General features: G+C 40.8%; 1 protein-coding gene across 15 annotated transcripts in view; it reads right to left on the bottom strand.

The window, feature by feature from the left end:
- FAM20B (FAM20B glycosaminoglycan xylosylkinase) overlaps positions 1–24,753 on the bottom strand; it is a 44,744-nt gene that overhangs the window by 4,354 nt on the left and 15,637 nt on the right. For all 15 annotated transcript variants that reach the window (XM_042229403.2, XM_060396641.1, XM_060396645.1 and 12 more), the window contains 5 exons: positions 21,027–21,113; positions 17,188–17,297; positions 4,210–4,381; positions 3,801–3,992; positions 2,043–2,102 (listed from right to left, as the gene is read on the bottom strand). In XM_042229403.2, the coding sequence (XP_042085337.1) occupies positions 2,043–2,102; positions 3,801–3,992; positions 4,210–4,381; positions 17,188–17,297; positions 21,027–21,113 (621 nt within the window). The remainder of the gene's footprint in view (positions 1–2,042; positions 2,103–3,800; positions 3,993–4,209; positions 4,382–17,187; positions 17,298–21,026; positions 21,114–24,753) is intronic.

The following is a 24,753-nucleotide window of genomic DNA, read 5'->3' as shown; positions in this document are numbered from 1 at the left end:
AGGCACTAGAGTGTTAACAGAAGGTATCCTTACATTTTAGCAAGTAATTTAAATTTCCTTCTTTTTGTTTCTGAATTAAAAATTCTAGCATTAATCTTACAAATAGAAAAAGTTTATTTTAAGGGTATCTATTTTTCTTAATTTTTTTTGCCTCAAGAGGATCTTCTGTTTATTTTAGAAGAAAAGTACGAAGCCCCCTGTAGGTAATGCGGGAACTACTAGGTATGCGTTAAGGCCTGACTCTGCATGTGGCCGGCAGCCTGTTCTGCAGCCATCTGAACAGTAAGAAAGTAAGGATCTTTGGCTAAAGCATGGAAGGGATGGACAAGCACAGAGGCAGTGTGGTTTTCCAATTCTGAAAAATATGAGTGCCTAGAGCATCAGAATTTCTCCTGCATGACCAAAGTATCACTTGACTTCCTTTCAGAAAGCTCCAAATCCACTTTTCATGTATGCCCTGCTCTCGTGGACAGAGGTCCTCTAATCATCTCTTCTCTTGGGCTTTCTCAGTACAGGATGCTGAGGGAGATGCTTCTGGCTGCTGTACAGGGCAGGAGTGTTCAGGGAAGGTCACCAAATGAAGCTCTTCCCTGGTTGCATTCCCAGAGCAGGCAGGTCCTCCGTGACACCGCAACTTCGGCCTGGCTTGGTAGTAACTTTCCTAAGGCCCTCTTGACATGGAAACCAGAGCCCCAAGGCCACCCACTCATGCTGGTACCCTTATTCCCTCCACAGGCCCACAAATAAGTCTTGCCTGTAGCCTGGAGGGTTCCCTACTGAGTCATGGCTCTCTCTGTACAGGACACGACCTGTGGATTGCCTGTTCCTTGCCCGCACTCTGGAGGGTTGTTTCCTGCACGCCCAGCATTTGCAAACTAGTGCACTTCTTTGCTATCAAGTGGGCTGAACTACACCTTCTCCACTGAGGACCAAACCCAGGGGTGGGGGTGGGGGTGGGGGTCTCTTCCAAATTGGTTACTCTCCCTCAGCTCTACTTGTATATCAGAGGGTTTAACCCTCCTTTATATTAAACTTTCCTGTTGAACACACCATGTCTCTTCTATGTTCTGACTGCACCAGACTGACAGTACTAATTAACACAAAGATAATCTTCCTTCACAGATGCAGGTTCTAACTGGATGTTATCACTGCTTCCTAGTATTAATGAACATAATTTAGGGTAGCCTAGGTAACACTTTCTGCAGAATCCTGTTGTTATTTAAGAAAAAGAGAAAGAAAAGAAAAGTAAAACAGACCAGCTGCCAGAAGGGGCAGTCTTACGCGATCAGTGTCTCTCTGGGAGTTGACCAGTAGTATCCAAGCAAGCTGGGTCTGAGCTGATTCTTAGTGCTCACGCTTTAAAGTCATACTGGCAATGATGATCTGAAAAGGAGCTCCTTAGAGCTCAATCTTTAACTCATTTTCTTGATTTATTTTTTAATTTCTTTCTTCTCTAACACAGACTTTCAGAAAATCAATTACTAAATACCTAGGGAGGGCTTCCCTGGTGGCTTAAAGGGTAAAGCGTCTGCCTGCAAGACCCGAGTTCAATCCTTGGGTCGGGAAGATCCCCTGGAGAAGGAAATGACAGCCTACTCCAGTACTCTTGCCTGGAGAATCCCATGGATGGAAGAGCCTCATAGGCTACAGTCCGTGGGGTCACAGAGTCGGACACGACCGAGCGACGACACACAAATACCTAGGGAGATAGCTATTTTTGGTTTACACAACTTCTGACTAAGATAAGCAAACCACAGGTGGGTTGTGGCGGTGAGAGAGGAAGGTACACACGGCAGAGCAACTGGGGCATGGCCTGCACTGGATTCTGCAGGGGAGCAGGGCCTGTATTCTGATATTGAAACAAACTGATATACATTATTAAATAAACTGACAATTTCCATTCATATAAAACACAAAATGCTGTCTAAGCCTTGCTGTAGAAATACTTCCCTGATCCGCTACATACCAGGATCTCCAGGGGGTTCTGGGTTAGAAAAGTACGCAAAGCACTGCAGGCAAATGCATTTGATGAAGTAACTTACATGCAACACTGATAGAGAGGGGCGAGAATGCTTCTCTCATCCAGTGAGGGGTTCCCAAAGCTGAAAATTAAACGAAAACTTGGCAAATTAGATGAAAGCACCAGTTCCCTTTTCAGCATCAAGGTAAGAACAAATGCTATAAGAAACCCCAACGTGATCCTAGATAATTTTATGCCCCCACAGCTCAAATCACTTAAATTAGAAATAAACAGGGTTTATGACCAATTAGACCCAGGATTCCTAACAGCCTGCACTGCAGCGTCGAAAAACAGATATACTCCTTTACAAGGGTCCTTGCTCCTGCCGGGACTGCAAGGTGCTGAAGCGTAACCATTGTGACAAAGTGTGAAGTCCACAGATGGAGGAGAATCTGAAGACCCCCAAACCTGAGAAAGTTTTACGGGTGCACAGAGAAATAAAGGCTATTCATATTAGGTTCTCACAAACAAGGAGAAAGCCATTTCCTGTAAAAAGAAGTTATACTTGTTCTACTCCAAAATTACCAATAAGAAAAGACTTAGATTATCCTATTCCCTACAACAAAGAAAAAACTGCTCACAGAGGCTGAGAAAATGGTGATTGGAAGCATATATAAAAATGCCTTAAGCAGTAATTCAAGAGTAAGAAAAGAACTGATTCTGGAATAACTGTCAACCTTCCACTCTTTTCCTAGCAGCTCACCTTAATAGCTGGAGGGTCTGGTAGCCCTCAGCACAGTGCAGGCCCTTGAATAAAAAATGGCAAAGGCAATTATTTCCATGTGTATTTCCATAGCACACATGATCACTTTTACAAGTAAGGATATTCAGGAACTGAAAATACAGTGTAAATGAAAATGAAACACACGGCACTGGCCACTTCCTGCTGGCCTCGCACTCTGTAACTGTCACCACCTTCCATGGAATATGAGGGGCCTGGTGCCCAGTGTGAGGTGGTGGCCTGCTTAGCAAATGCTGCCCAAGCATTCTCTGCTGAGGATCCATGGCTCAGCTTATTCTCAGCAACCGACGTTAACAGTTAGCGACCTAGAGTCTAGACAGTTCTGGCTCCAAGGAAGTATTCTATCTAGCAAACATTTACTAAGTGTAACTAAAAGTATGGCACTTAACTGGGTACCATGGGGAATGCAGAGTGCAAGTTGAAAATACAATGTGCTCTTCAAATAGCTCAGATCTAAATAAGGACATTTCATTTATTCAAAATTAATAAAATTGCCTTATTCAAGATAGTGACTTGTCTTTATAATCACTAAGCAACTGCTCTCCTACTCATAATAGAAAAAATCTGGGCCTAGACTGCTATAAAAATAGCAAAAACACCCTATCAAGTAAGTTAATTTTTTAAACTGCATGAACCTTTGGATACTATATATTTAACAGTAACTAAATTTCATGTTCTGTTAACTATGTATTTCTCAAGATTCTAAACTAGTCAAGAAACTAGTCAAGAAAGAATGATATAAGTAGCAATAAATACAAGACTTTGGTTTCCAGTTGTCTGTAAAGAGAATGAGAATCTTTGACTCCTTGGAAAAAATGACTTTTCCATTTTTATTAAACTCTTAGATCCCTGAGGGTGAAAGGAGTATAAGCTCTGAACAAGCTGGAAGGATGGGTGCCCATGGCAAAGACCCTGAGTACAAACAGGAAGGACGCCCTCTATCGAGTCTGTTCTAGAGTTCTCCCAGGACATCCTAGACAGCATCCTTCTTGTATATACAAGACCCCGAATGGAGAGGGAGAGTCCTGCTGGTCCTACCTTTTCGCATTATCGAGAAGGATGAGCATACTAGCGCCTTCATCGTCTTGGAAACTCTCATAGTGATGGCGGTCAGCATTGCCAATCAGGTAATCAAAGACAGCTGTATCAATGATGTCCAAGAGGCGTGGGCCGGAGTCATAAGGAGATGTTTTCTTCACAGCATCGCAGTAGCTCTCATCATACTCCCACCTGGAGGCAAGCAGCATGGGGGGTGTTTACTGATTGTCAGCACTGCATGTAGCGTTGTTTAAAACACAGAGAAGAGAAAGTCCTAGACTAGCAGGTTTCCCCCGAGCAGGTTTCCATAGTCCTTTTTATTTGTGGACAGAACCCCTGGCTCCTACACAGGGTCAGCACCTGACTAGGTACGGGAGATAATAAAGTAATGGCTCACAGGAGCATTTACCTGGCCAATTTGCCCTCTCGGTAAGTCCTGCCCCATGGGTGTCGGTGTTTCTGTAGAGGCCACACATCTGGAAGCCAAAGCGTGACAGACCCCTCCATCGTGTCTCCGTCAGCACAGGCTGGCTCTGTTTCTCGGCAGTAGTAACACTTCCCATAGAAACAAGTATTATTTCCTAAAGGAGAGAATGGAACCAAATACTTTTAGAGAAAAAGGATGACTCCAAATTCTCCCCAAACAATGCAGAAGAGAGCAGCTCTATGTGAAAACAAAGATCCTGAATTGATTTTAAAAATCTTTATTTTCTGTATAGGAAATAAAAGCACACGGTGTAAAAAAAAATTCAAAAGGACATACATGAAAAGGTAACTCTCCTTCTCCCTCTCTGCCCTGTCTACCCAATCCCCTTCCAGAAGTCAACTACTGTCACAAGTATCTTTCTGAACTCACTTTAAGTAATGGCCTCTTCTCCTTTGACAGGACTGACATTTTGGCCAGAATGCCATGGGGAGGCAGAGAGGGCATAATGGCCCAAGACTTTGTTTACATACTGTTGGGGAGTGGGGTCTTGAGCAAATGAGTTAACAGACTGAGGATAATGGGAACCAGTTTTCTGATAGATAGATAAAGGAGTTTAACACATACAAAGGGAGAAGGCCAGAGTAAATCCTTCGCTGTTGAATTATAACTGAGGATACTAGTTTGAATAGATGGTTTAATACACAGAGATATAGAAGAAGACAAAATACGACCGTGTGTGTGTATATCTACGCATATATATACACACACACAAGGATATATACCACATACGTTTTCTACCTCTGCCCCTCTAGAAAATCTAGAAACAGCGACACTCAGGTAGTAATGAATACACCTAGCACTCATCTATTAGATTCTAAATATTGTTTTACTGCTGTATTCGGAGAAGGCAAAGGCGACCCACTCCAGCACTCTTGTCTGGAAAATCCCATGGGTGGAGGAGCCTGATAGGCTGCAGTCCATGGGGTCGCTAGGAGTCGGACATGACTGAGAGACTTCACTTTCACTCTTCACTTTCATGCATCGGAGGAGGACATGGCAACCCACTCCAGTGTTCTTGCCTGGAGAATCCCAGGGACAGGGGAGCCTGGTGGGCTGCCGTCTATGGGGCTGCACAGAGTCGGACACGACTGAAGCGACTTAGCAGCAGCAGTAGCAGCGCTGTATTAAAAATAACCAGGGTTCCCTGGAGAAACAGATGACCCGAGGGCAGGAGCAGAGAAAGTACAAGATGAGTCTGGGTCATATTGCTATGCCAGCCATAAGGAAGCACTCAGAGAATGATGAGAACATTCCAAATGACAGGAGACAGTTTGTAGGGATTCCCCCTCGCCAAATCTGCGACAGTTTGAGTATCAAAATAAATAATAATAACATTGTTACTGAGTAAATTAAGAGCCTGTATGCTCATAGTTTTATAAATAAATAAATAAACAAAAGTGGGGCAGGGTGAGGGGAGGTCTACAGAATGGCAACCAGTAAGTCTAGAAGAATCAGCAAATCACCATGTGACAAATGTCACAGCAGTAACTGATGTGGGCAAGAATTATCAATGAATGCTAAAACTGCAGGGCAAAAGTCTGGTGACGATATAATGTTTATACAGGTTTGAGTTTCTCCCTACAAAGTACTCAGTAGTTACTTATTAGTAAGCATAAAACACTGGAGAAACCTTGCAGACACTCACCACCTTAACCAAGTGATGAGTTAACATCACAAGTAATGGGACCAACATCATGTGCCTCCTGATACTATGCACTGAGAAGTGAACAACAGCACTTTGTTGGCATTTTCACTAAAGTCTTTAAATCATAATGAAACATGAACATCAGAGATGTTCCAGAAAGTAACCAGCCTGCACTCTTCAAAACCATCAAGGTCTTGAAAAACAAGAAGAGTGAGAAACTGTTTCAGCCTGATGGAGGCTAAAAAGACATAATAAGTGAATGCAACTGAATACAATATCCTAGATTAAATCCTGGATGTACACAGGCCATTACACAGACACATGGCAAAATGCGAATAGGGTCTATGTGATCAGCAATATTGGATCAATGTTAATCTCTTGATTTTGATGGTTGAATGATGTTGTGTATAAGAGTGCCCTGGAAGTTGTGATATACTCACTCAAGTCTTAAGAGTGTATAAGGCAGTAATGGATATTCATGTCTGTAACCTATTCTCAACCGATTCAGAAGTATTAACAATTGAGGAATCTGGGGGCAGACTCCAGATCATTTTCTGCAACTTTTATATAAACCATAAAATTATTTCAAAATAAAAACTTAAGGTAGGTAATTTTTTTTTGCTCTCCACCTCTATGAAATATAACCATTAAATGAGCTAATCTCCTATACCTATAAAACCTCACATACTATTTTAACAACTGTTTATGTTGTTAAAACATAAACATGTATAAGGGTCCTTGAAGAGACAAACTTATTAGTATTTCCACCCTCTGGCCTACTACACACTAAATAAAAATGAACCCACTATACACACCCCTCCCCTAAAGTTGACTCTATCACTATTACTTCACAAACTTTGCCAGATAAAAAGAGATTTGAACACTAATTGAAAGATACACCATCCTTATAATGTTTATCATATAAACTTAAAAGTTTAATTTGATCCATCAAAAATACCAATGGGTCTTTTAGCGGGTAACTAGATATGACAATTTTAAAGGTCAGAGGAAAAAATATAAATAAGAACTGTTAGAAAACTGTTAAAATAACTGCAAAGAGAAGGGACTAGATTTATCAGATCTCAAAACATAGTACAATGTCTCATAATTAAAACATAGACCAGCTGATGAACAGATATAATGTCCGATGGAACAGAACAGAAGGTCTAGAAACTAAAGCTAAATAAGCTGAAGAAAATTTACTACAGGGGAAAAACAAGAGACTCTTTAATAAATGCTGCTGGGGCAACTGATAGCCATCTAGGGGAAAAAATAACAACAGTGGAGCCATACTTCATTATAGCTCCAACAATATCAAAACCTTAATGTGAAAAATAAAACTACAGAAGTACTAAAAAAAAAAAATTTTTTTTCCATAATGTTGGAGTGAGCAAGGCATAACTATGATTCAAAATCAGAAAATCTATCAGAAAAAGATGGATTGATACACTAAAAACAAAAAATTTCCATAAAGCATTTATAAAGCAATTATCCTTCAATTAAAAAATAAATTTAAAAAATTCTATAAATAAAAAAAAAAGAGAAAAAACTAAGCAAAGGCAAAAGAAATTAAAGAATTGGGGAAAATATTTACATCTCACATCACAAAGAGCTATCATCCTTCCTAAGTATGAACTCTTGTAAATCTGGAGGACCAATGATAGAGTTAAAAATGACTGAGGATATGCAAAGATAAAGAAAATACAAATGGCTCTTAAACAAATAAAAAGATGCTACATATGAAACAAACAAAACCCAAAGTCTGGTAATATGTTGTTGGTGAAGCTAGGGGAGAGGCATTCTCATGCATCACTGCTGAGAAGGTAAACGGGTTAAACATCTAGGTAAAAATGTATGTGGCTTTGACCCAGCACTTCCACTTCCAGATATAGTTGATCATGCATGAAATATGTACAAGGTAATTCTGGGCAACACTGGTTGTAAAAACAAAATATCATAACTTTTAGGTCCAACAAGGGACTGGTTAAATGAACTATGGTACATCCATGCAATGGAGCATGCTGTAACGGGTAAAACAAAAAAAGAATGAAAAAGCTCTTTATATGAGATAATAGAAAGATTTCCAAGATGTATTACATAGAAGAATAAGATGCAGAAGCATGTATAGTGTGACACATGTTGTATAAAATGGCAGATAAAAATATATATTCATTTTTCATACAAAAAGGACATAAAAAGAAATTACTAAAAAAAAACTAAAAAAAAAAAAGGAAGTTACTAATAGAGATTGCCACTGGGAGCAGGGAGAAGGAATGGTTGGATGGAAGTTTTTTCACTGTTCTCCTTTGGCATTTTTAAAAAATTGTGAGTTGTGGGAATATATTATTGATAAAAAAACATACAAAACAAAACAAAACATTGCTTGGTGTAGGAAACTTGCTATCTATGTGATGAAATCCAAACTCCTGAGCTTGGTAAATAAGACCCTTTAAAACTGAATGAAGTCAGGTGTACAGTGTGATCTAAGTCAGGAGTAAGAGTGTGATCTAAGCTCAGGCTTGCAGGTTCAAAATAGAGACTATAAACAGTCATTAGACTGTAAGACATTATGCCTGATAATTTGACTTCTCTAAGCTTCCTCCAAGGAGCGGTGGCTGCATGGGTGCAGGAGGGCCTAGAGGAGCTATTCCACATTCAAGGTCAGGAAGGGTGGCGGTGAGAAGATACCCCTCATCCAAGGTAAGAGAAACCCAAGTAAGACAGTAGGTGTTGCAAGAGGGCATCAGAGGACAGATACAGTGAAACCATAATCACAGAAAACTAGTCAATCTAATCACACTAGGACCACAGCCTTGTCTAACTCAATGAAACTAAGCCATGCCCGTGGGGCAATCTAAGACGGGCGGGTCATGGTGGAGAGGTCTGACAGTATGTGGTCCACTGGAGAAGGGAATGGCAAGCCACTTCAGTATTCTTGCCTTGAGAACCCCATGCTGCTAAGTCACTTCAGTCATGTCCGACTCTGTGTGACCCCACAGACGGCAGCCCACCAGGCTCCCCCGTCCCTGGGATTCTCCAGGTAAGAACACTGGAGTGGGTTGCCATTTCCTTCTCCAATGCATGAAAGGGAAAAGTGAAAGGGAAGTCGCTCAGTCGTGTCCAACTCTTCGCGACCCCAAGGACCGCAGCCTACCAGGCTCCTCTGTCCATGGGATTTTCCAGGCAAGAGTACTGGAATGGGGTGCCATCACCTTCTCCGAGAGAACCCCATGAACAGTATGAAAAGCCAAAATGATAGGATACTGAAAGAGGAACTCCCCAGGTCAGCAGGTGCCCAATATGCTACTGGAGATCAGTAGAGAAATAACTCCAGAAAGAATGAAGGGATAGAGCCAAAGCAAAAACAATACCCAGCTGTGGATGTGACTGGTGATAGAAGCAAGGTCCGATGCTGTAAACAGCAATATTGCATAGGAACCTGGAATGTCAGGTCCATGAATCAAGGCAAATTGAAAGTGGTCAAACAGGAGATGGCAAGAGTGAACATCGACATTCTAGGAATCAGTGAACTAAAACGGACTGGAATGGGTGAATTTAACTCAGATGACCATTATATCTACTACTGCGGGCAGGAATCCCTCAGAAGAAATGGAGTAGCCATCATGGTCAACAAAAGAGTCTGAAATGCAGTACTTGGATGCAATCTCAAAAATGACAGAATGGTCTCTGTTCATTTCCAAGGCAAATCATTCAATATCACAGTTATCCAAGTCTATGCCCCAACCAGTAATGCTGAAGAAACTGAAGTTGAATGGTTCTATGAAGACCTACAAGACCTTTTAGAACTAACACCCCCAAAAGATGTCCTTTTCATTATAGGGGACTGGAATGCAAAAGTAGGAAGTCAAGAAACACCTGGAGTAACAGGCAGATTTGGCCTTGGAATGCGGAATGAAGCAGGGCAAAGACTAATGGAGTTTTGCCAAGAAAATGCACTGGTCATAGCAAACACCCTCTTCCAACAACACAAGAGAAGACTCTACACATGGACATCACCAGATGGTCAACACCGAAATCAGATTGATTATATTCTCTGCAGCAAAAGATGGAGAAGCTCTATACAGTCAACAAAAACAAGACCAGGAGCTGACTGTGGCTCAGATCATGAACTCCTTATTGCCAAATTCAGACTTAAACTGAAGAAAGTAGGGAAAACCACTAGACTATTCAGGTATAACCTAAATCAAATCCCTTATGATTATACAGTGGAAGTGAGAAATAGATTTAAGGGACTGGATCTGATAGAGTGCCTGATGAACTATGGAATAAGGTTCATGACACTGTACAGGAGACAGGGATCAAGACCATCCCCATGGAAAAGAAATGCAAAAAAGCAAAATGGCTGTCTGAGGAGGCCTTACAAATAGCTGTGAAAAGAAGAGAAGTGAAAACCAAAGGAGAAAAGGAAAGATATAAGCATATGAATGCAGAGTTCCAAAGAATAGCAAGAAGAGATAAGAAAGCCTTCCTCAGCAATCAATGCAAAGAAATGGAGGCAAACAACAGAATGGGAAAGACCAGAGATCTCTTCAAGAAAATTAGAGATACCAACATTTCATGTAAGATGGGCTTGATAAAGGACAGAGATGGTATGGACCTAACAGAAGCAGAAGATATTAAGAAGAGGTGGCAAGAATACACAGAAGAACTGTACAAAAAAGATCTTCATGACCAAGATAATCACAATGGTGTGATCACTCACCTAGAGCCAGACATCCTGGAATGTGAAGTCAAGTGGGCCTTAGAAAGCATCACTACAAAGCTAGTGGAGGTGATGGAATTCCAGTGGAGCTATTTCAAATCCTGAAAGATGATGCTGTGAAAGTGCTGCACTCAATATGCCAACAAATTTGGAAAACTCAGCAGCGGCCACAGGACTGGAAAAGGTCAGTTTTCATTCCTATCCCAAAGAAAGGCAATGCCAAAGAATGCTCAAACTACCGCACAATTGCACTCATCTCACATGCTAGTAAAGTAATGCTCAAAATTCTCCAAGCCAGGCTTCAGCAATACATGAACCGTGAACTTCCTGATGCTCAAGCTGGTTTTAGAAAAGGCAGAGGAACCAGAGATCAAATGGCCAACATCTGCTGGATCATGGAAAAAGCAAGAGAGTTCCAGAAAAACATCTATTTCTGTTTTATTGACTATGCCAAAGCCTTTGACTGTGTGGATCACAAGAAACTGTGGAAAATTCTTCAAGAGATGGGAATACCAGACCACCTGACCTGCCTCTTGAGAAACCTATATGCAGGTTAGGAAGCAACAGTTAGAACTGGACATGGAACAACAGACTGGTTCCAAACAAGAAAAGGAGTACGTCAAGGCTGTATATTGTCACCCTGCTTATTTAACTTATATGCAGAGTCCATCATGAGAAACGCTGGGCTGGAAGAAGCCCAAGCTGGAATCAAGATTGCCGGGAGAAATCTCAATAACCTCAGATATGCAGATGAAACCCCCCTTATGGCAGAAAGTGAAGAGGAACTAAAAGCCTCTTGATGAAAGAGAAAGAGGAGAGTGAAAAAGTTGGCTTAAAGCTCAACATTCAGAAAACGAAGATCATGGCATCTGGTCCCATCACTTCATGGGAAATAGATGGGGAAACAGTGGAAACAGTGTCAGACTTTATTTTGGGGGGCTCCAAAATCAGTGCAGATGGTGATTGCAGCCATGAAATTAAAAGACACTTACTCCTTGGAAGAAAAGTTATGACCAACCTAGACAGCGTAATAAAAAGCAGAGACATTACTTTGCCAACAAAGGTCCGTCTAGTCAAGGCTATGGTTTTTCCTGTGGTCATGTATGGATGTGGGAGTTGGACTATGAAGAAAGCTGAGCGCCTAAGAATCGATGCTTTTGAACTGTGGTGTTAGAGAAGACTCTTGAGAGTCCCTTGGACTGCAAGGAGATCCAACCAGTCCATCCTAAAGGAGACCAATCCTGGGTGTTCTTTGGAAGGACTGATGCTGAAGCTGAAACTCCAATACTTTGGTCACCTCATGCAAAGAGTTGACTCATTGGAAAAGACCCTGATGCTGGGAGGGATTGGGGGCAGGAGGAGAAGGGGATGACAGAGGATGAGATGGCTGGATGGCATCACCAACTCAATGGACATGAGTTTGGGTGAACTCCAGGAGTTGGTGACGGACGGCGTGGCCCGGTGTGCTGCAATTCATTGGGTTGCAAAGAGTCGGACACTACTAAGCAACTGAACTAAACTGAACTGAAGATACGGAAACCCTGGAGAATGATATGAGAACCCACTCCAGTATTCTTGCCTGGAGAATCCCATGGACAGAGGAGCCTGGTGGGCTACACAGTCCATGGCGTCGCAAGAATTGGACACGACTTAGCGACTAAATCACCACCACCACCAAGATATGGAAACAGCCTAAGTACTCATCAACATATGAATGGATAGAGAAAAGAAACGTGGTGTATATATATATATGTGTGTGTGTATGTGTGTATAATGGAATATTATTAAGCCATAAAAAGAATAAAATCTCGCCATTTGCAAGAACAATGATGGCCCTTGAGGGCATTAAGCCAAGTGAAATAAGTCAGAGAAAGATAAATCCTGTATGATCTCACTTACAGAATCTAAAACAAAACAAAAAAAAGAAGCTCATGGATAGCTGAGAACAGATGGATGGTTGCCAGAGGCTGGGGGTGGGGGGTGGGAGGAGTGAAGGACATCAAAAGGTACAAACTTCCAGTTATAAAATAAGTCATCAGGATGTAATATACAGCATGGTGATTATAGTAAATAATACTGTACTGCATATTTGAAAGTTGCTAAGTAAGCAGATCTCAAAAGTTCTCCTCACAAGAAACACACAAAAATTCTGTACTATATATGGTGATGTTTGTTAACTAGACTTATTGTGACAATCATTTCATAATATATATAAATACTGAATAATTATGCTGTACATCTGAAACTAACATAATGTTTTATGTCAATTATGCCTCAATTAAAAAAGTTTTTGCTAGGACAGCTCCTAAGTCTCAAGAAACCAGTTTACTTCCTACATTACTGGCTTATTACAATAGAGAGCAATCAGCAGCCAGATGAAGAGATACACAGGGGGAATTCCTAAACAAAGAAGCTTCTGTCCTTGTCTGGGGCCTGGCATAAGGACACACAGAATCTTCTGGTTCATCAACTGGTAAAATACCCCATACCCTGTACTACTGGATTTTTATAGAGACTTCCTTACCTAGACATGATCAATTACTAACTCCAGCCATGATCAGTTATTTCCAGCCCTTCGCCCCCTCTCTGGAGAAAGTGCAAGGGTACAGTCCTGAAAACGCCAAGCTTCGAATTATGGCCTGATGGTTCACAGCTTCCATCCAGGACCCACCCAGAATCATCTCAATAGAATAAGGTATGCTCCTAGTGTCCTGAGGGAGGAATTAATAAGAGTTTCAGGAGCCATGTATCAGGAACTGGGGACAGAAGCCAGTATATCTATTTATTATTTTATTCAAGGAAACAAAATACCCTAAATTACATTATCTTCCTTTACTTTATCTCCCTAAGTCTGTTCCTTTCTGTAACAGCCTCATTATCTAGCTATCTAACCCCAAAATTTTAGAGTCATTCTTAAAATTTTTCCTTCTCTCACTTTCTTCTCTTACTTGTCGCACTTAGCTCAAACGTTTACCAAATTCTTTCCATTCTAATTCTTAAAGTGAGGTGAAAGTTGCTCAGTCGTGTCCAACTCTTTGCGACCCCATGGACTGTAGCCTGCCAGGCTCCTCTGTCCATGGAATTCTCCAGGCAAGAATACTCGAGTGGGTAGCCGTTCCCTTCTCAGGGGATTTTCCCAACCCAGGGATAGAACCCAGGTCTCCCGCATTGCAGGCAGATTCTTTACCAGCTGAGCCACCAGGGAAGCCCAAGAATATTGGAGTCGGTAGCCTATCCCTTCTCGAGGGGATATTCTCAACCCAGGAATTGACCCAGGCTCTCTTGCATTGCAGGCGGATTCTTTACCAGCTGCGCCACCAGGGAAGCCCAGACCTTAATTCTTGAGTATCTCCTAAATCACTCCATACCTGGTCCCTGCTTTAGTTCTGACTCACTGCATGTGAATCTACTACAACAGCCTCCAAAGGCTCTCCTCTCATCTTGCCTCTTCCCACTCATCCACCAGTGTGGCTACGATTAATTTTCTAAAACTCAAATCTCATTTTTCCATACTCAAACTCTTTCAGTGGCCTCCCAGTGCCTGAGGAGAAAGGCTTTACTTCAGCCGAATTATGCAATTTCCTGAGCTTCAACGTCCCTCTCCTATTTCGTCACCATTGTCTCTGCTTTGCCTTCCACCTGCAATGAGGTTAACTCAGAGAACCTGTGAACTGGATGGAAACAAAATCACATTTTCCTTTTCATTAATTTCTATCTAAAACTTAGCATTTCCTTTAAGCATGATGGTAGGGAGCAAACCATAGTATTAGCATTAGCTGTGATTTTTTTTCACCAGTAGAAATCAAACATTTTCATATCATATTAGCACTGTTGCAGATACTGCAAACTATCAATTATATTTATGGTCTGAAGTCATGGTAGTTACTAGGTCACTCTGCTGCTGCTGCTGCTAAGTCGCTTCAGTCGTGTCCGACTCTGTGTGACCCTAGAGACAACAGCCCACCAGGCTCCCCCATCCCTGGGATTCTCCAGGCAAAAACACTGGAGTGGGTTGCCATTTCCTTCTCCAGTGCATGAAAGTGAAAAGTGAAAGTGAAGTCGCTCGGTCGTGTCCGACTCTTAGCGACCCCATGGACTGCAGCCTACCAGGGATTTTCCTCTGCCCATGGGATTTTCCAGGCAAGAGTACTGGAGTGCGGTGCCACTGCCTTCTCCAAGTCACTCTAAATCTTGTTATTTAATGTGTAAAATAACAAAGCACACGTTACTCTATCACAACATTGCTTTTTGTAATTTTAAGTCAAAAATATATACTTCAATATTGTTGGTTTTACTTATAAATCTGTGTATTTTATGTATTTAAGAAAGGACAGAAAAGCTTCTTTAGGCTGCCGAAGGAATCACTTGCACAAAAAACTTTAACAAGTGTTCTTTTCCACTGTACCGTCCTGCAGGACTGCTATTCTCTCCTTAACTTGGTTAAAACTATCGCCCTGTCCCTAGCTTCTAGACTCTCTCCTCTTCCCTTCCACAGTCCCACAGGCTCTCTGTGAATGTCTGGCTCCTCCTCTTTTAGACAAAGCTCCTTGAACGGAGGAAGGTGTCGTTCATTTTTGTACTGGTTTGGAGTCTGCCACACAGAAGTGAAACCAAATTTTGTTCAATGAATAAATGAATGAATATAAAAATATAAGCAAATCAAATATCTTAGAGTCTTAAAATCTGGGTCTGAATCCTGGCTAACAATTAGTAGATCCATGACTTGGAGAAAGTCTTTTAATTTTTTTAAACTTCTTTTTCATGCCTGAATGTGGATAAATCTCCCCTATTTATTGTACTCTTTGTCAAGATGATTAAATAAGGTAACTGTGTGAAAGTGCTTTGTACAGCTGCAAAGGCTACCCCAAGTTTAGTTATACTGTGGTAAGGTCATTATTATTTAAAAACCTGTCTCCAGCGAATCCCTCAAATGGCCTGCTATGAAGTGAAAGCTAATGTCCATCCTAGAATTCACACAATGAAGTCCCAGTATGGTGGTACTGGGAGCTGGAATTTTGGGAAGGGGGCCTCATGATGGGATTAGTGCCTTTAATATTCAATAAGAAGAGACATGAGAGAGCTTATTTCTCTTTCATTCTGTCTCTGTCATGTAAGGATACAAAAAGAAGATTGCTACCTGTGAATCACAAAGAGGGCTCTCACCAGACCCCAACCTTACGGGCACCCTGGTCTTGGACTTCCAACATCCAGAACTGTGGAAACAATAAACCCCTATTCCTTAAGCCACACAGTCCATGATATCTTGTTACAGCAGCCACACTAAGACACTGCCCTGTGCTGCAGGGTGTACCCAGAAGCTCTTCCCTACACATATGGTTCTGTGTACTTCAGGGGTGTGTGCCCTTGTTTCTATTTACTTCTTGCTATTCTGCCCAATGCCAATCCCTCTCCACTGCCTGGGCAGCATACACAGATTCTTCAACACTCAGTCGAAGTGTGAATAACCTCCTCTGCACTCCTTTCTCAGGCCTCTCCCCTCTCCCCACACCTTGCGCAGTTGGTATATGAGAGTTAACCTCCATTAGTCTCTAGATAGCGGGCCTATTCATGACCTCCTCTCATCCATCAGGAATGCATGTTTACCTGAGCATAAAATTGGGCAAGCAAAAGTGATTAGAAAATATACGAAACAAATCAGTGACACTGTATGTTTCTGGTTATTTGTAAGAACAGCAGAGCCGTAGCCTGTAAGTGTAAATTCTGAATGATGAATCTGTTGCAAGTGCTTTAAATATTCAGTTTTACCTCATTATAAATGTAAATACATTCACTGTAGCAAAGCAAGGTGAAGTTCATCTTGCAATGTCTATTTCAACAGTCATATCAATGCAGAGCACTATGTTACTGAAAATGTTACCATGAGGAGGCTCAGACAGGAGACCACAGCACCTCTGAATTCCTCCTATCCTCACTGTGTCTGCAAGGAGAACAGGAGCGAGAGTTCTACGCAGACCCCTCAACTCAGAGCATGACAGTGGAGAACAGAGGCCAGAAGGGTGGCAGTCAGTTCCACACACAGTGAGTTACAGGCTGACCTTCGCAGAGTAGGAGGCGGCAGTGGTGATCTTCCAGGTACAACCCGGACCCTCTTACAGAGCTGCCGTAAGGTCTGCTCAATTTTCAGGAAGCAGGACACAGTTTCCAGGAAAGTACAGGGGCATGAAAGAAACCATCAAGGCAATGATATACAGACAATAATTGATTTAGGGCAAACTTTGAGTTTGAGATTTAAGATCAAGCAGAAGGAAATAAAATTATTCCCTAACCACACTAGCATAAATGATCTCACTTCCAACTTCATACACAAAGTGCACATTAGGGAAAACTTTCAATTTCCTGCCATCTACCTTTAGATCTATTTCCCCCAGTAACCTGAGAACAAGCTGCCTGATTTGCTTTTGATTCCCTTGAGTTCTTCAATTCCTAAAAGTCATGAACAAGCTTGCTCTATGATGCCCCATTTAATTTATTAACTATTGCCTTATCTAAATGTCCTCTATAACCTGCTTACCTACGGTTAGGAAGGTGCTCAAGAGCTGCTCCGTGGCAACAGGCTTGATCTCTGTCCTCAGATTAACAAATCTGCCAACCACCAAGGGAGCTCGGCGGAAACCTAGAATCCTGGTTTGGAAGGTTGAACAGAAGAGAAAAATCTTTGGGGATATATTTTTATTTATTAAAATTTTTTAAAAAATATATATTTTATTGAAGTATATTTGATTTACAAAGTTTCAGATGCACAGCAAGGTGATTTAGTTATATATATATGCATATATTTGGAGAGGGAAATGGCAACCCACTCTAGAATTCCTGCCTGGGAAATCCCATGGACAGAGGAGCCTGGTAGGTTACACAGTCCACAGGCTTGCAAGAGTCGGACACTACGTAGCAACTAAACCAGAATATGCATATATATTATTTTCCATTATAGGTTATTACAAGATATTGACTATAGTTCCCCGTGCTATATAGTAAATCTTTGTTGCTTGTGTATCTATTGTGATGTATTTTAAACAGTAGGGTTTTTTGGTTTTTTTGGGGGCCAAGTTGAGCAGCTTATAGGATCTTAGTTTCCTGACTAGGGAATTCCCTAAACAGAAATCTTAAAAATCAGTTAATCATGTTGTTAGGTGTGTAAAGGTACTGTTGTGTGTGTTAGTCGCTTAGTCATGTCCGACTCTTTGCGACCCCATGGACTGTAGCCCATCAGGCTCCTCTGTCCATGGGGATTCTCCAGGCAAGAACACTACAGTGGGTTGCCATGTCCTTCTCCAAAAGATACTGTTGATTGCTGGCAAATATTTTTCAGAGGTACATATATTAATGAATTTAATATTGAGATGTAATTTATTGAACATAAATCTGGCAAAATGTGAGCAACTGTTAAACCTAGGGAGTGGGTCTATGGGTTCATTATAATGTTCTCTCTATGTTTGTTAGAAATTTTTCATAATCAGATTTTAAAATAAACTTAACAAAACATTAAAAAAAGATTGGGCCTAAACCCACACATGGTTTCAAATCTTTGCATAAAACAGAATACTGATAGAAAACTACACAACTTAACCTAAAAGGATAAACTCGTAGGACAACTTAAATACGGATACATTTTAAGATACTTCTAATGGTCTCAAAGTACAGCCTTATGGTTGAGCACTATCATTTTTTTAAAAAAGGGAATTTTCTTGCTAAAAAAAAATACACGCTCCCTGAATAAAAGTTGGAGGGGCAGGATTCAGAATACACAGAAAATTTATGGAAGAAAATTAAAATCATCCATAATTCCACAATCCAGAAGTAACTAGTGACAATCTGGCATTCGACCATATTTTTCAGACATGTATATACAGACATATACTCACTCTTGTGTGTATATACATAATTGAAATTATACTATGTGCAATTTTGCCTCCTGCTTTTCACTCATCATTGCATCATGAGCCTTTTCTGACTCTCTTAGAAAGTTGCCTTAAGGTTTCTACAATTACAAATGACTGTGCAATAAATAATCCATTGTTCAGGGCTGCTGACTGACTCTCTATCCTAAACTCATTCTTAAAAAAGCCGCAAAAGCAAGGAGATCACAGATCGATCAAAGTAACATAAAAATTGAGAGAATCTTCTGAGGCCAGAGAAGGGGGTTAAATCCTAATGTGATGGAGAAATAGCAACTCAGAGCAGAAAAGTATAAGGAGCATGGGGTAGGAAAGAAAGTGGGGAAGTATCTTTTCTCCCCATTGACCACTGTCAGACCAAAGAAGAGCATCCATTTAGTGTTGGGGAGTCATATTCAGTGGTACTTGGCCTGGCTGAGGCAGTTAACAAAAGGGATAGGGGGCTAGTCAGAGAATAGCTTTCAGACTTTGAGGGAGGGAAAGGCTTCTAAATACAAGGCCCCAAAGCACAGGTCATAAATTGAAACATTACTTAATTAATATCCAAAGTAGTAATTTCTGTACAAAGACAACTTCACTCCAAGTTAACAAATAGGTGCTGTGCTGTGAAAAGATGAGGAGGTATCTCTGCCAATAATTGGGGGAATATAAAGGAACAATGAGATACCACTTCACATATATCAGATTAACAAAAACTAGTGTGTTGGATAATATGAAATATTGGTATGGTTATAGGAAAAAGATCTTCAGGCACTGCTGGTGTCCATCAACAGAGAAACAGGAAAGGGATTAGGGATGAAGAAAACAAGGAAACAAATAAGGGCTTGCAAAGACTGATTTTAATGTGCAGTTAAGTGATAAGTAGGATTTATCCAGCTCTTTCCCACTAGGTCTTAATAGGGGCAGTGAAAATTCATGGTATTATGAATGAACATTCATTTAATTTTCCCTGTCATTAGATGTTTAGGTTGCTTTCAGATTTTCAGTACTGAAAATGCTACTAGCTAAGATCTTGCTATATGTATCTTTGAATTTCTGATTCTCTAGAGCACTTTTTAGAAATATCTTCCGAGAAATGTCTTAGATGTTTGCATTAAAAGGCATTCAAAGGTATGAACATGAAGATTCTGGATTCATGGTGCAAGAGTTCTTAAAGACGGAACCGATTAACAATGACACAAGCAGCGTATGGATGCCAGTCTCTTCCTGCCGATAAAGTACGATCTTCTTTCTGCTCTTTGTCACTTTCAGGAGGAGAAAACAGTGTCCCATTATTTCACTGGATTCTTTTTGGTCGCACTCTGTGGCTTGCGGAATCTTAGCTTCCCAACCAGGGACTGAATCTGAGCCTTCCAAAAGAGTGGCATCCTAACCGATGGACAACCAGGGAATTATCTGGATTTTTTTTTTATTACTGGTGAAGATGAACTCCCTCTGCCATATTTATTAGCAATCAGTAATTTCTATTCAGCCAACTGTGTTCTTAAACCATTTTCTACTAGTGCTTTAGAGTATATTTAAGATTTTATAAACTTGTATATTAAGGCTATTAATGCTTAGATTATATATTAGATTCAGGTATTTTCCTCTCAGGTTAGTTTGCTTTTAAATTTTTACATTTTTTGACATACGAGTTAAATTTTTTCTTTTAGTTGAATCTACTGAGTTTTTAAAAATTTATTTATTGGCTGCAGTATGTGGGATCCTAGTTCCCTGAACAGGGATCAAACCCATGCCCTCCTGCAATGGAAGCACAGAGTCAACCACTGGACCACGAGGAAAGTCCTTCTTTGTGATTTTTAAATTATTGTTTTTATACCTAGAAAATCCTTCCTAGTCCTGAAAAAAGACAAAAATTATCTTTATTTTCTTATAGTTTCCTTATAGATTCATTAAAAAAATATAGTGAATAATTTCTTTTAAAGTCTATCAACATGCCCTGATTAAAGATCTGATTAGAAGGAGCAACTGGGACACTAGACAATTCAGTTACAAGAATCCTGACTAATAACCAGCTTAAAAAGTATTAGTTTTCCTCATTAACTTGCACATTTAGAATCCACATTTATCCTGGTTATTGAAGCTGTGCATATTTTGTACGAAGGAAAATAATATTTACATACATGTCATGTTATGTTTCCAGCATATGAGGATAAATGAATATTACTTAAAAACAGAATCAAAACAAAACAAAAACCAGGACTGCCAGGCCCAATTAATGACCAGTTCAATTTAGGGATTTGAAGTCAAACTTTGGTTTTCTTCTTGCCATTTTATTTACCCAAATAATGAGGCACTCATACAAATTTAGTGGAAGCAATCTAAAGTAAGTTAACAAGTCAAAGTTATTACACTTTTTTTTTAATTACACTCCTTTGAAAGGAGTCCACAAGACCTCCCCAAGATATTTTTAAAAGGAAATGAAACGAATGTAACCCATTGTGATTGCACATACCTGTCCAAATGAAAGGCTGCCACCTCCGCATTGTGTCTATCATAACCGGCATATGGTTCCCCTTCTACCACATAGTCCCGGTTATACCTGCAGAGTGAATGGGAAGCACAGATGTAGACATGAATTACATCAGCACCAGAGGTGACAGTGCAAGAGGCAAAACAGACACTCTGCAAGCCTGATTCTGCTCTAGCAACCTCTGTCACCCCTGAGAACAGCCATGGGTGAGCATGGATCACTAGTAGATGACGTGAAGACGAAGTGGAGAAGCAAACTACAATTATACACCTACCTCTGCAATCATTCTATGAATAAAACACGGATGTTATTTCTACCCTTCCTAAAGACTTTCAAAGTAGCTTAAGTGAGACTATAAGGTACTTTTCTGAACTCTTTGTATCTTCAGCACAGTGCTAAATCTAGAGTTGGTGCTTAATAAATGTCTGCTGAATTGCCTATTAGACTAAACTGAAACAATGAAGACAAATATGTAATTAAAAGGCTTGCTTACCAGAATGGCTATGGTAAGGCTTATTACAGAAGTTTAAATTTCTCGGGGAAAACAATGGTCCTGATATGTTTTAGGCTTTGTTAAATAAGTAGGAAAAGGAAAAATTTTTTTTAAGTTATCTGAATAACTATTCTCTTTTTAAGTTTATGATGATGCAGTGGAAGGAATACTGGACTGCAGTGAGAGTTAGGTAAATCTCTGTCATTACCTGCCTGGGTAACCTTGAGTAAAACCCTTCTTTTCTGTGGGTCTTAGATTTCTTATTGATAATATTAGGGGCTGGACCAAAAAGAAGTTCTAAGATGTCTTTGCAAAGAGCTGACTCATTGGAAAAGACCCTGATGGTGGGAATGATTAAGGGCAGGAGGAGAAGGGGGCGACAGAGGATGAGATGGTTGGATAGCATCACCGACCCAATGGACATGAATTTGAGTAAACTCCAGGAGACGGTGAAGAACAGGGGAGCCTGGCACACTGCAGCCCACGGGGTTGCAAAGAGTTAGTCACGATTTAGCGACTAAACAACAACAACGAAGATGTCTTTCATCTCAAACTCCATTCTGATGATTTTACATCACATGCATGACATAAATGAAGGATAATGAAAACTGGCATATTTCTTTCTACTAATTATATAGAGATACAACTTAAACTTGTTAATGGGAAGAACTGAACACAATTCATCTATGACTTCTACTGTTCACTTGCATTTCCTGAATCAAAAGGAGACCTAGTAGGCTTTACAAGACAGACATAAGTTGAGAATGATGTGAAGAGGAGCCACTCCACTAAGGTCACTTGGATCTCCAAAGCGGAAAAGGCCATGAGGAAGTGGGAAACAGTATTATACAAGGCAGTGACCTTCAACATAAATGACCACAGAATATAAAGTGAAACCATATTCATAAAACACATTTTCAAGTCAAAGCAATGAAATATTTATGTTAGTAGACAGACATGCCTCAACACCTGATTGGACACCCGTTTCTTCTTAGCCTGGTCAATATACTCATATGTATTTTTTTGTTTCTGGGGTCAAAGCATCATTTAGACTGCCTAGGATTACACCTGCTACCTCCAAATTAAAAGTCTCAGTTTTTAAAAGGACTGCAGCGAAAGCTGACACTATTCAAGCATTTCTCTCTCCACTACAGCTGCAGGTGACAGGCCTGGAATACTTTATTTCCCAGGACTGTAGCGGAGCCACAGAAGATTGTGGTGATATGCAGTCCACTCCTTTCACTGAAATGTCAGAGAACTTTCCAGAACATGGAAAGGCTGCACAGAATGAAATGTAAAACCCTAGAAAAATTCAGAAACTTTGGGAATGGGCTGGAGAAACAGGAAGGGAAGGAAATGGCAAAGGAAGAGGAATCAAAATGAAAGAACTGCACTAGAGTCCAGAGGTCTGAATCCTTAGTTCATGTTTCGGTTTTTGTGAAACATGAACGTCAGAACCCTGGATTTCACTCTTCCCAGAAGTAAAATGAGTAGTTAGACTAGTTGATCACCAAGGTCCCTTTCAACACTTCCTATGATCCTTCACTTCTCCCAAGCTCTGGGCCCTTGCCAGCTTGTTCTTTTCCCACCATAACTGCAGTTTTTTCCTTATGAAAATCAATGTACTTCCAGAAAAGATACAGCTACATTAAAAAACAAAATTACTTTTATAATAATGTAAGGTAAAATGTGCAAATAAAGGCATGACTGTATTCCTGTACATTTCATGCACTATACAAATCTTCCATCTCTGACAGGAGGACATGGACAACCAGGCTCCAGAAATGCTGAACCACAAGTGGCTGTTAAAGAAAGGTGCACGTCTCAACTCAGCAGGAAGGACTTAGATCCTCCTCTCAACAGAGCGATCCATCTTAAGTTACTGACAGAACAACGAAATTCATACAGTAACTGCCGATAAATCACTCCTATCCTCCTGGTGAAGGACATCAGAATGTAACCAAGGACATTAATTTGCACTTATACTAGGACTAAATAGTCTCAGAGGCCCCTGGGGTCAGAATAGCAATTTGCTGGGTGTTTTCGGACTGGAGTCGATTTCTACAAGCACTTATGTGAACCCACTTTCCCCAGCCTGCGAGAGTGCCAGAGTGACTAGGGTGCTACCACCCACTGTAGGGGCCTCGGCAGCTTGCACAGGGTTGGGGAGGAACATCCTTGGAGCCGGGCACAGAAAAGGGCTATTTGGGAGATGACGGGGGATTAAGGGGCTGCCTTGACAAGAATAAAGAGCTGGGCGTAGAGAGGAGGACCAGGCTGTAAGAGGCTTGGCCATCAGGCTGTGGAGGCTGGGTTTTGTCTGGTGAGTAATGGGAATCCTTGGATGTTTTAAAGCTGGGGAGCACAGTGATGATACAGGTATTTGGGAGAAGGATGATAGTAGTTTTCAGGATGGTCTGGAAGAGGAAAGTATGGGAAGGCTGCAGTGGTAGTAAGAGATATGAGATGAAGCATCAGTGACTAACGTTAGCTCATGCGTTTATCTGCTGCCACTTCCCCTTCTCACCAGTCTGGCCTCTTCCACCCTCCATAACTTGTCTGAACACTGCAGACCTATCTGCAAAGCGCCTGAACTAACACTAACGTTGCACACCGTCAGTAATATCTGCCTTCTAACACTTCCTGCTGCCCCATCTCACCTTTAATTCCCCAGTGTATAAACAGTGGGTATGAAGAGGGTCTTTTATTTAAACATAAACTGCCTGCAATTCATCTCTTTTTACATGAACTTAATTCTTGTTTTTAGTTTGCTTTCTTTCCATCAGTCTGCTTATGCTGCTGATCGCTCAGGCTACAAATCAAGAGGTCAAGGATCACATTTCAAAAGGAAACTAGCAAATTTTTGAAAATGGATGATCCATATCTTCTCTCTTACAAAGGAAGACAAAAAATGTGAGAGGCTCGCATGTGTGTGGCAGAACACCAGCTGCTCACACTCTGACAGATCCAAACGCCAGCTCCATTAGTTACTGCAGGGTGACCCTGTCAAGCTACTCTTTCTACGTCTCAGTTTCTGCTTCTGGAAATAAGCACTGTAACTGTCCATGGTTGTGATGAAGGTTAAAAGCATTAACATACAAAAGTACTTAGTGTAACACCTGGCAAACAGTGTGCATGCAACAGAAATTAGATTCGAGGTCCACATAGCCATGCTTTTCCCACATTACCTGATTTCCAAATCTTCCATTTTACCTC

Source organism: Ovis aries, chromosome 12 (genome assembly GCF_016772045.2).
Source record: "Ovis aries strain OAR_USU_Benz2616 breed Rambouillet chromosome 12, ARS-UI_Ramb_v3.0, whole genome shotgun sequence".
Lineage (NCBI taxonomy): Eukaryota > Metazoa > Chordata > Mammalia > Artiodactyla > Bovidae > Ovis > Ovis aries.
This window is presented reverse-complemented; position numbering and strand designations above follow the sequence as displayed.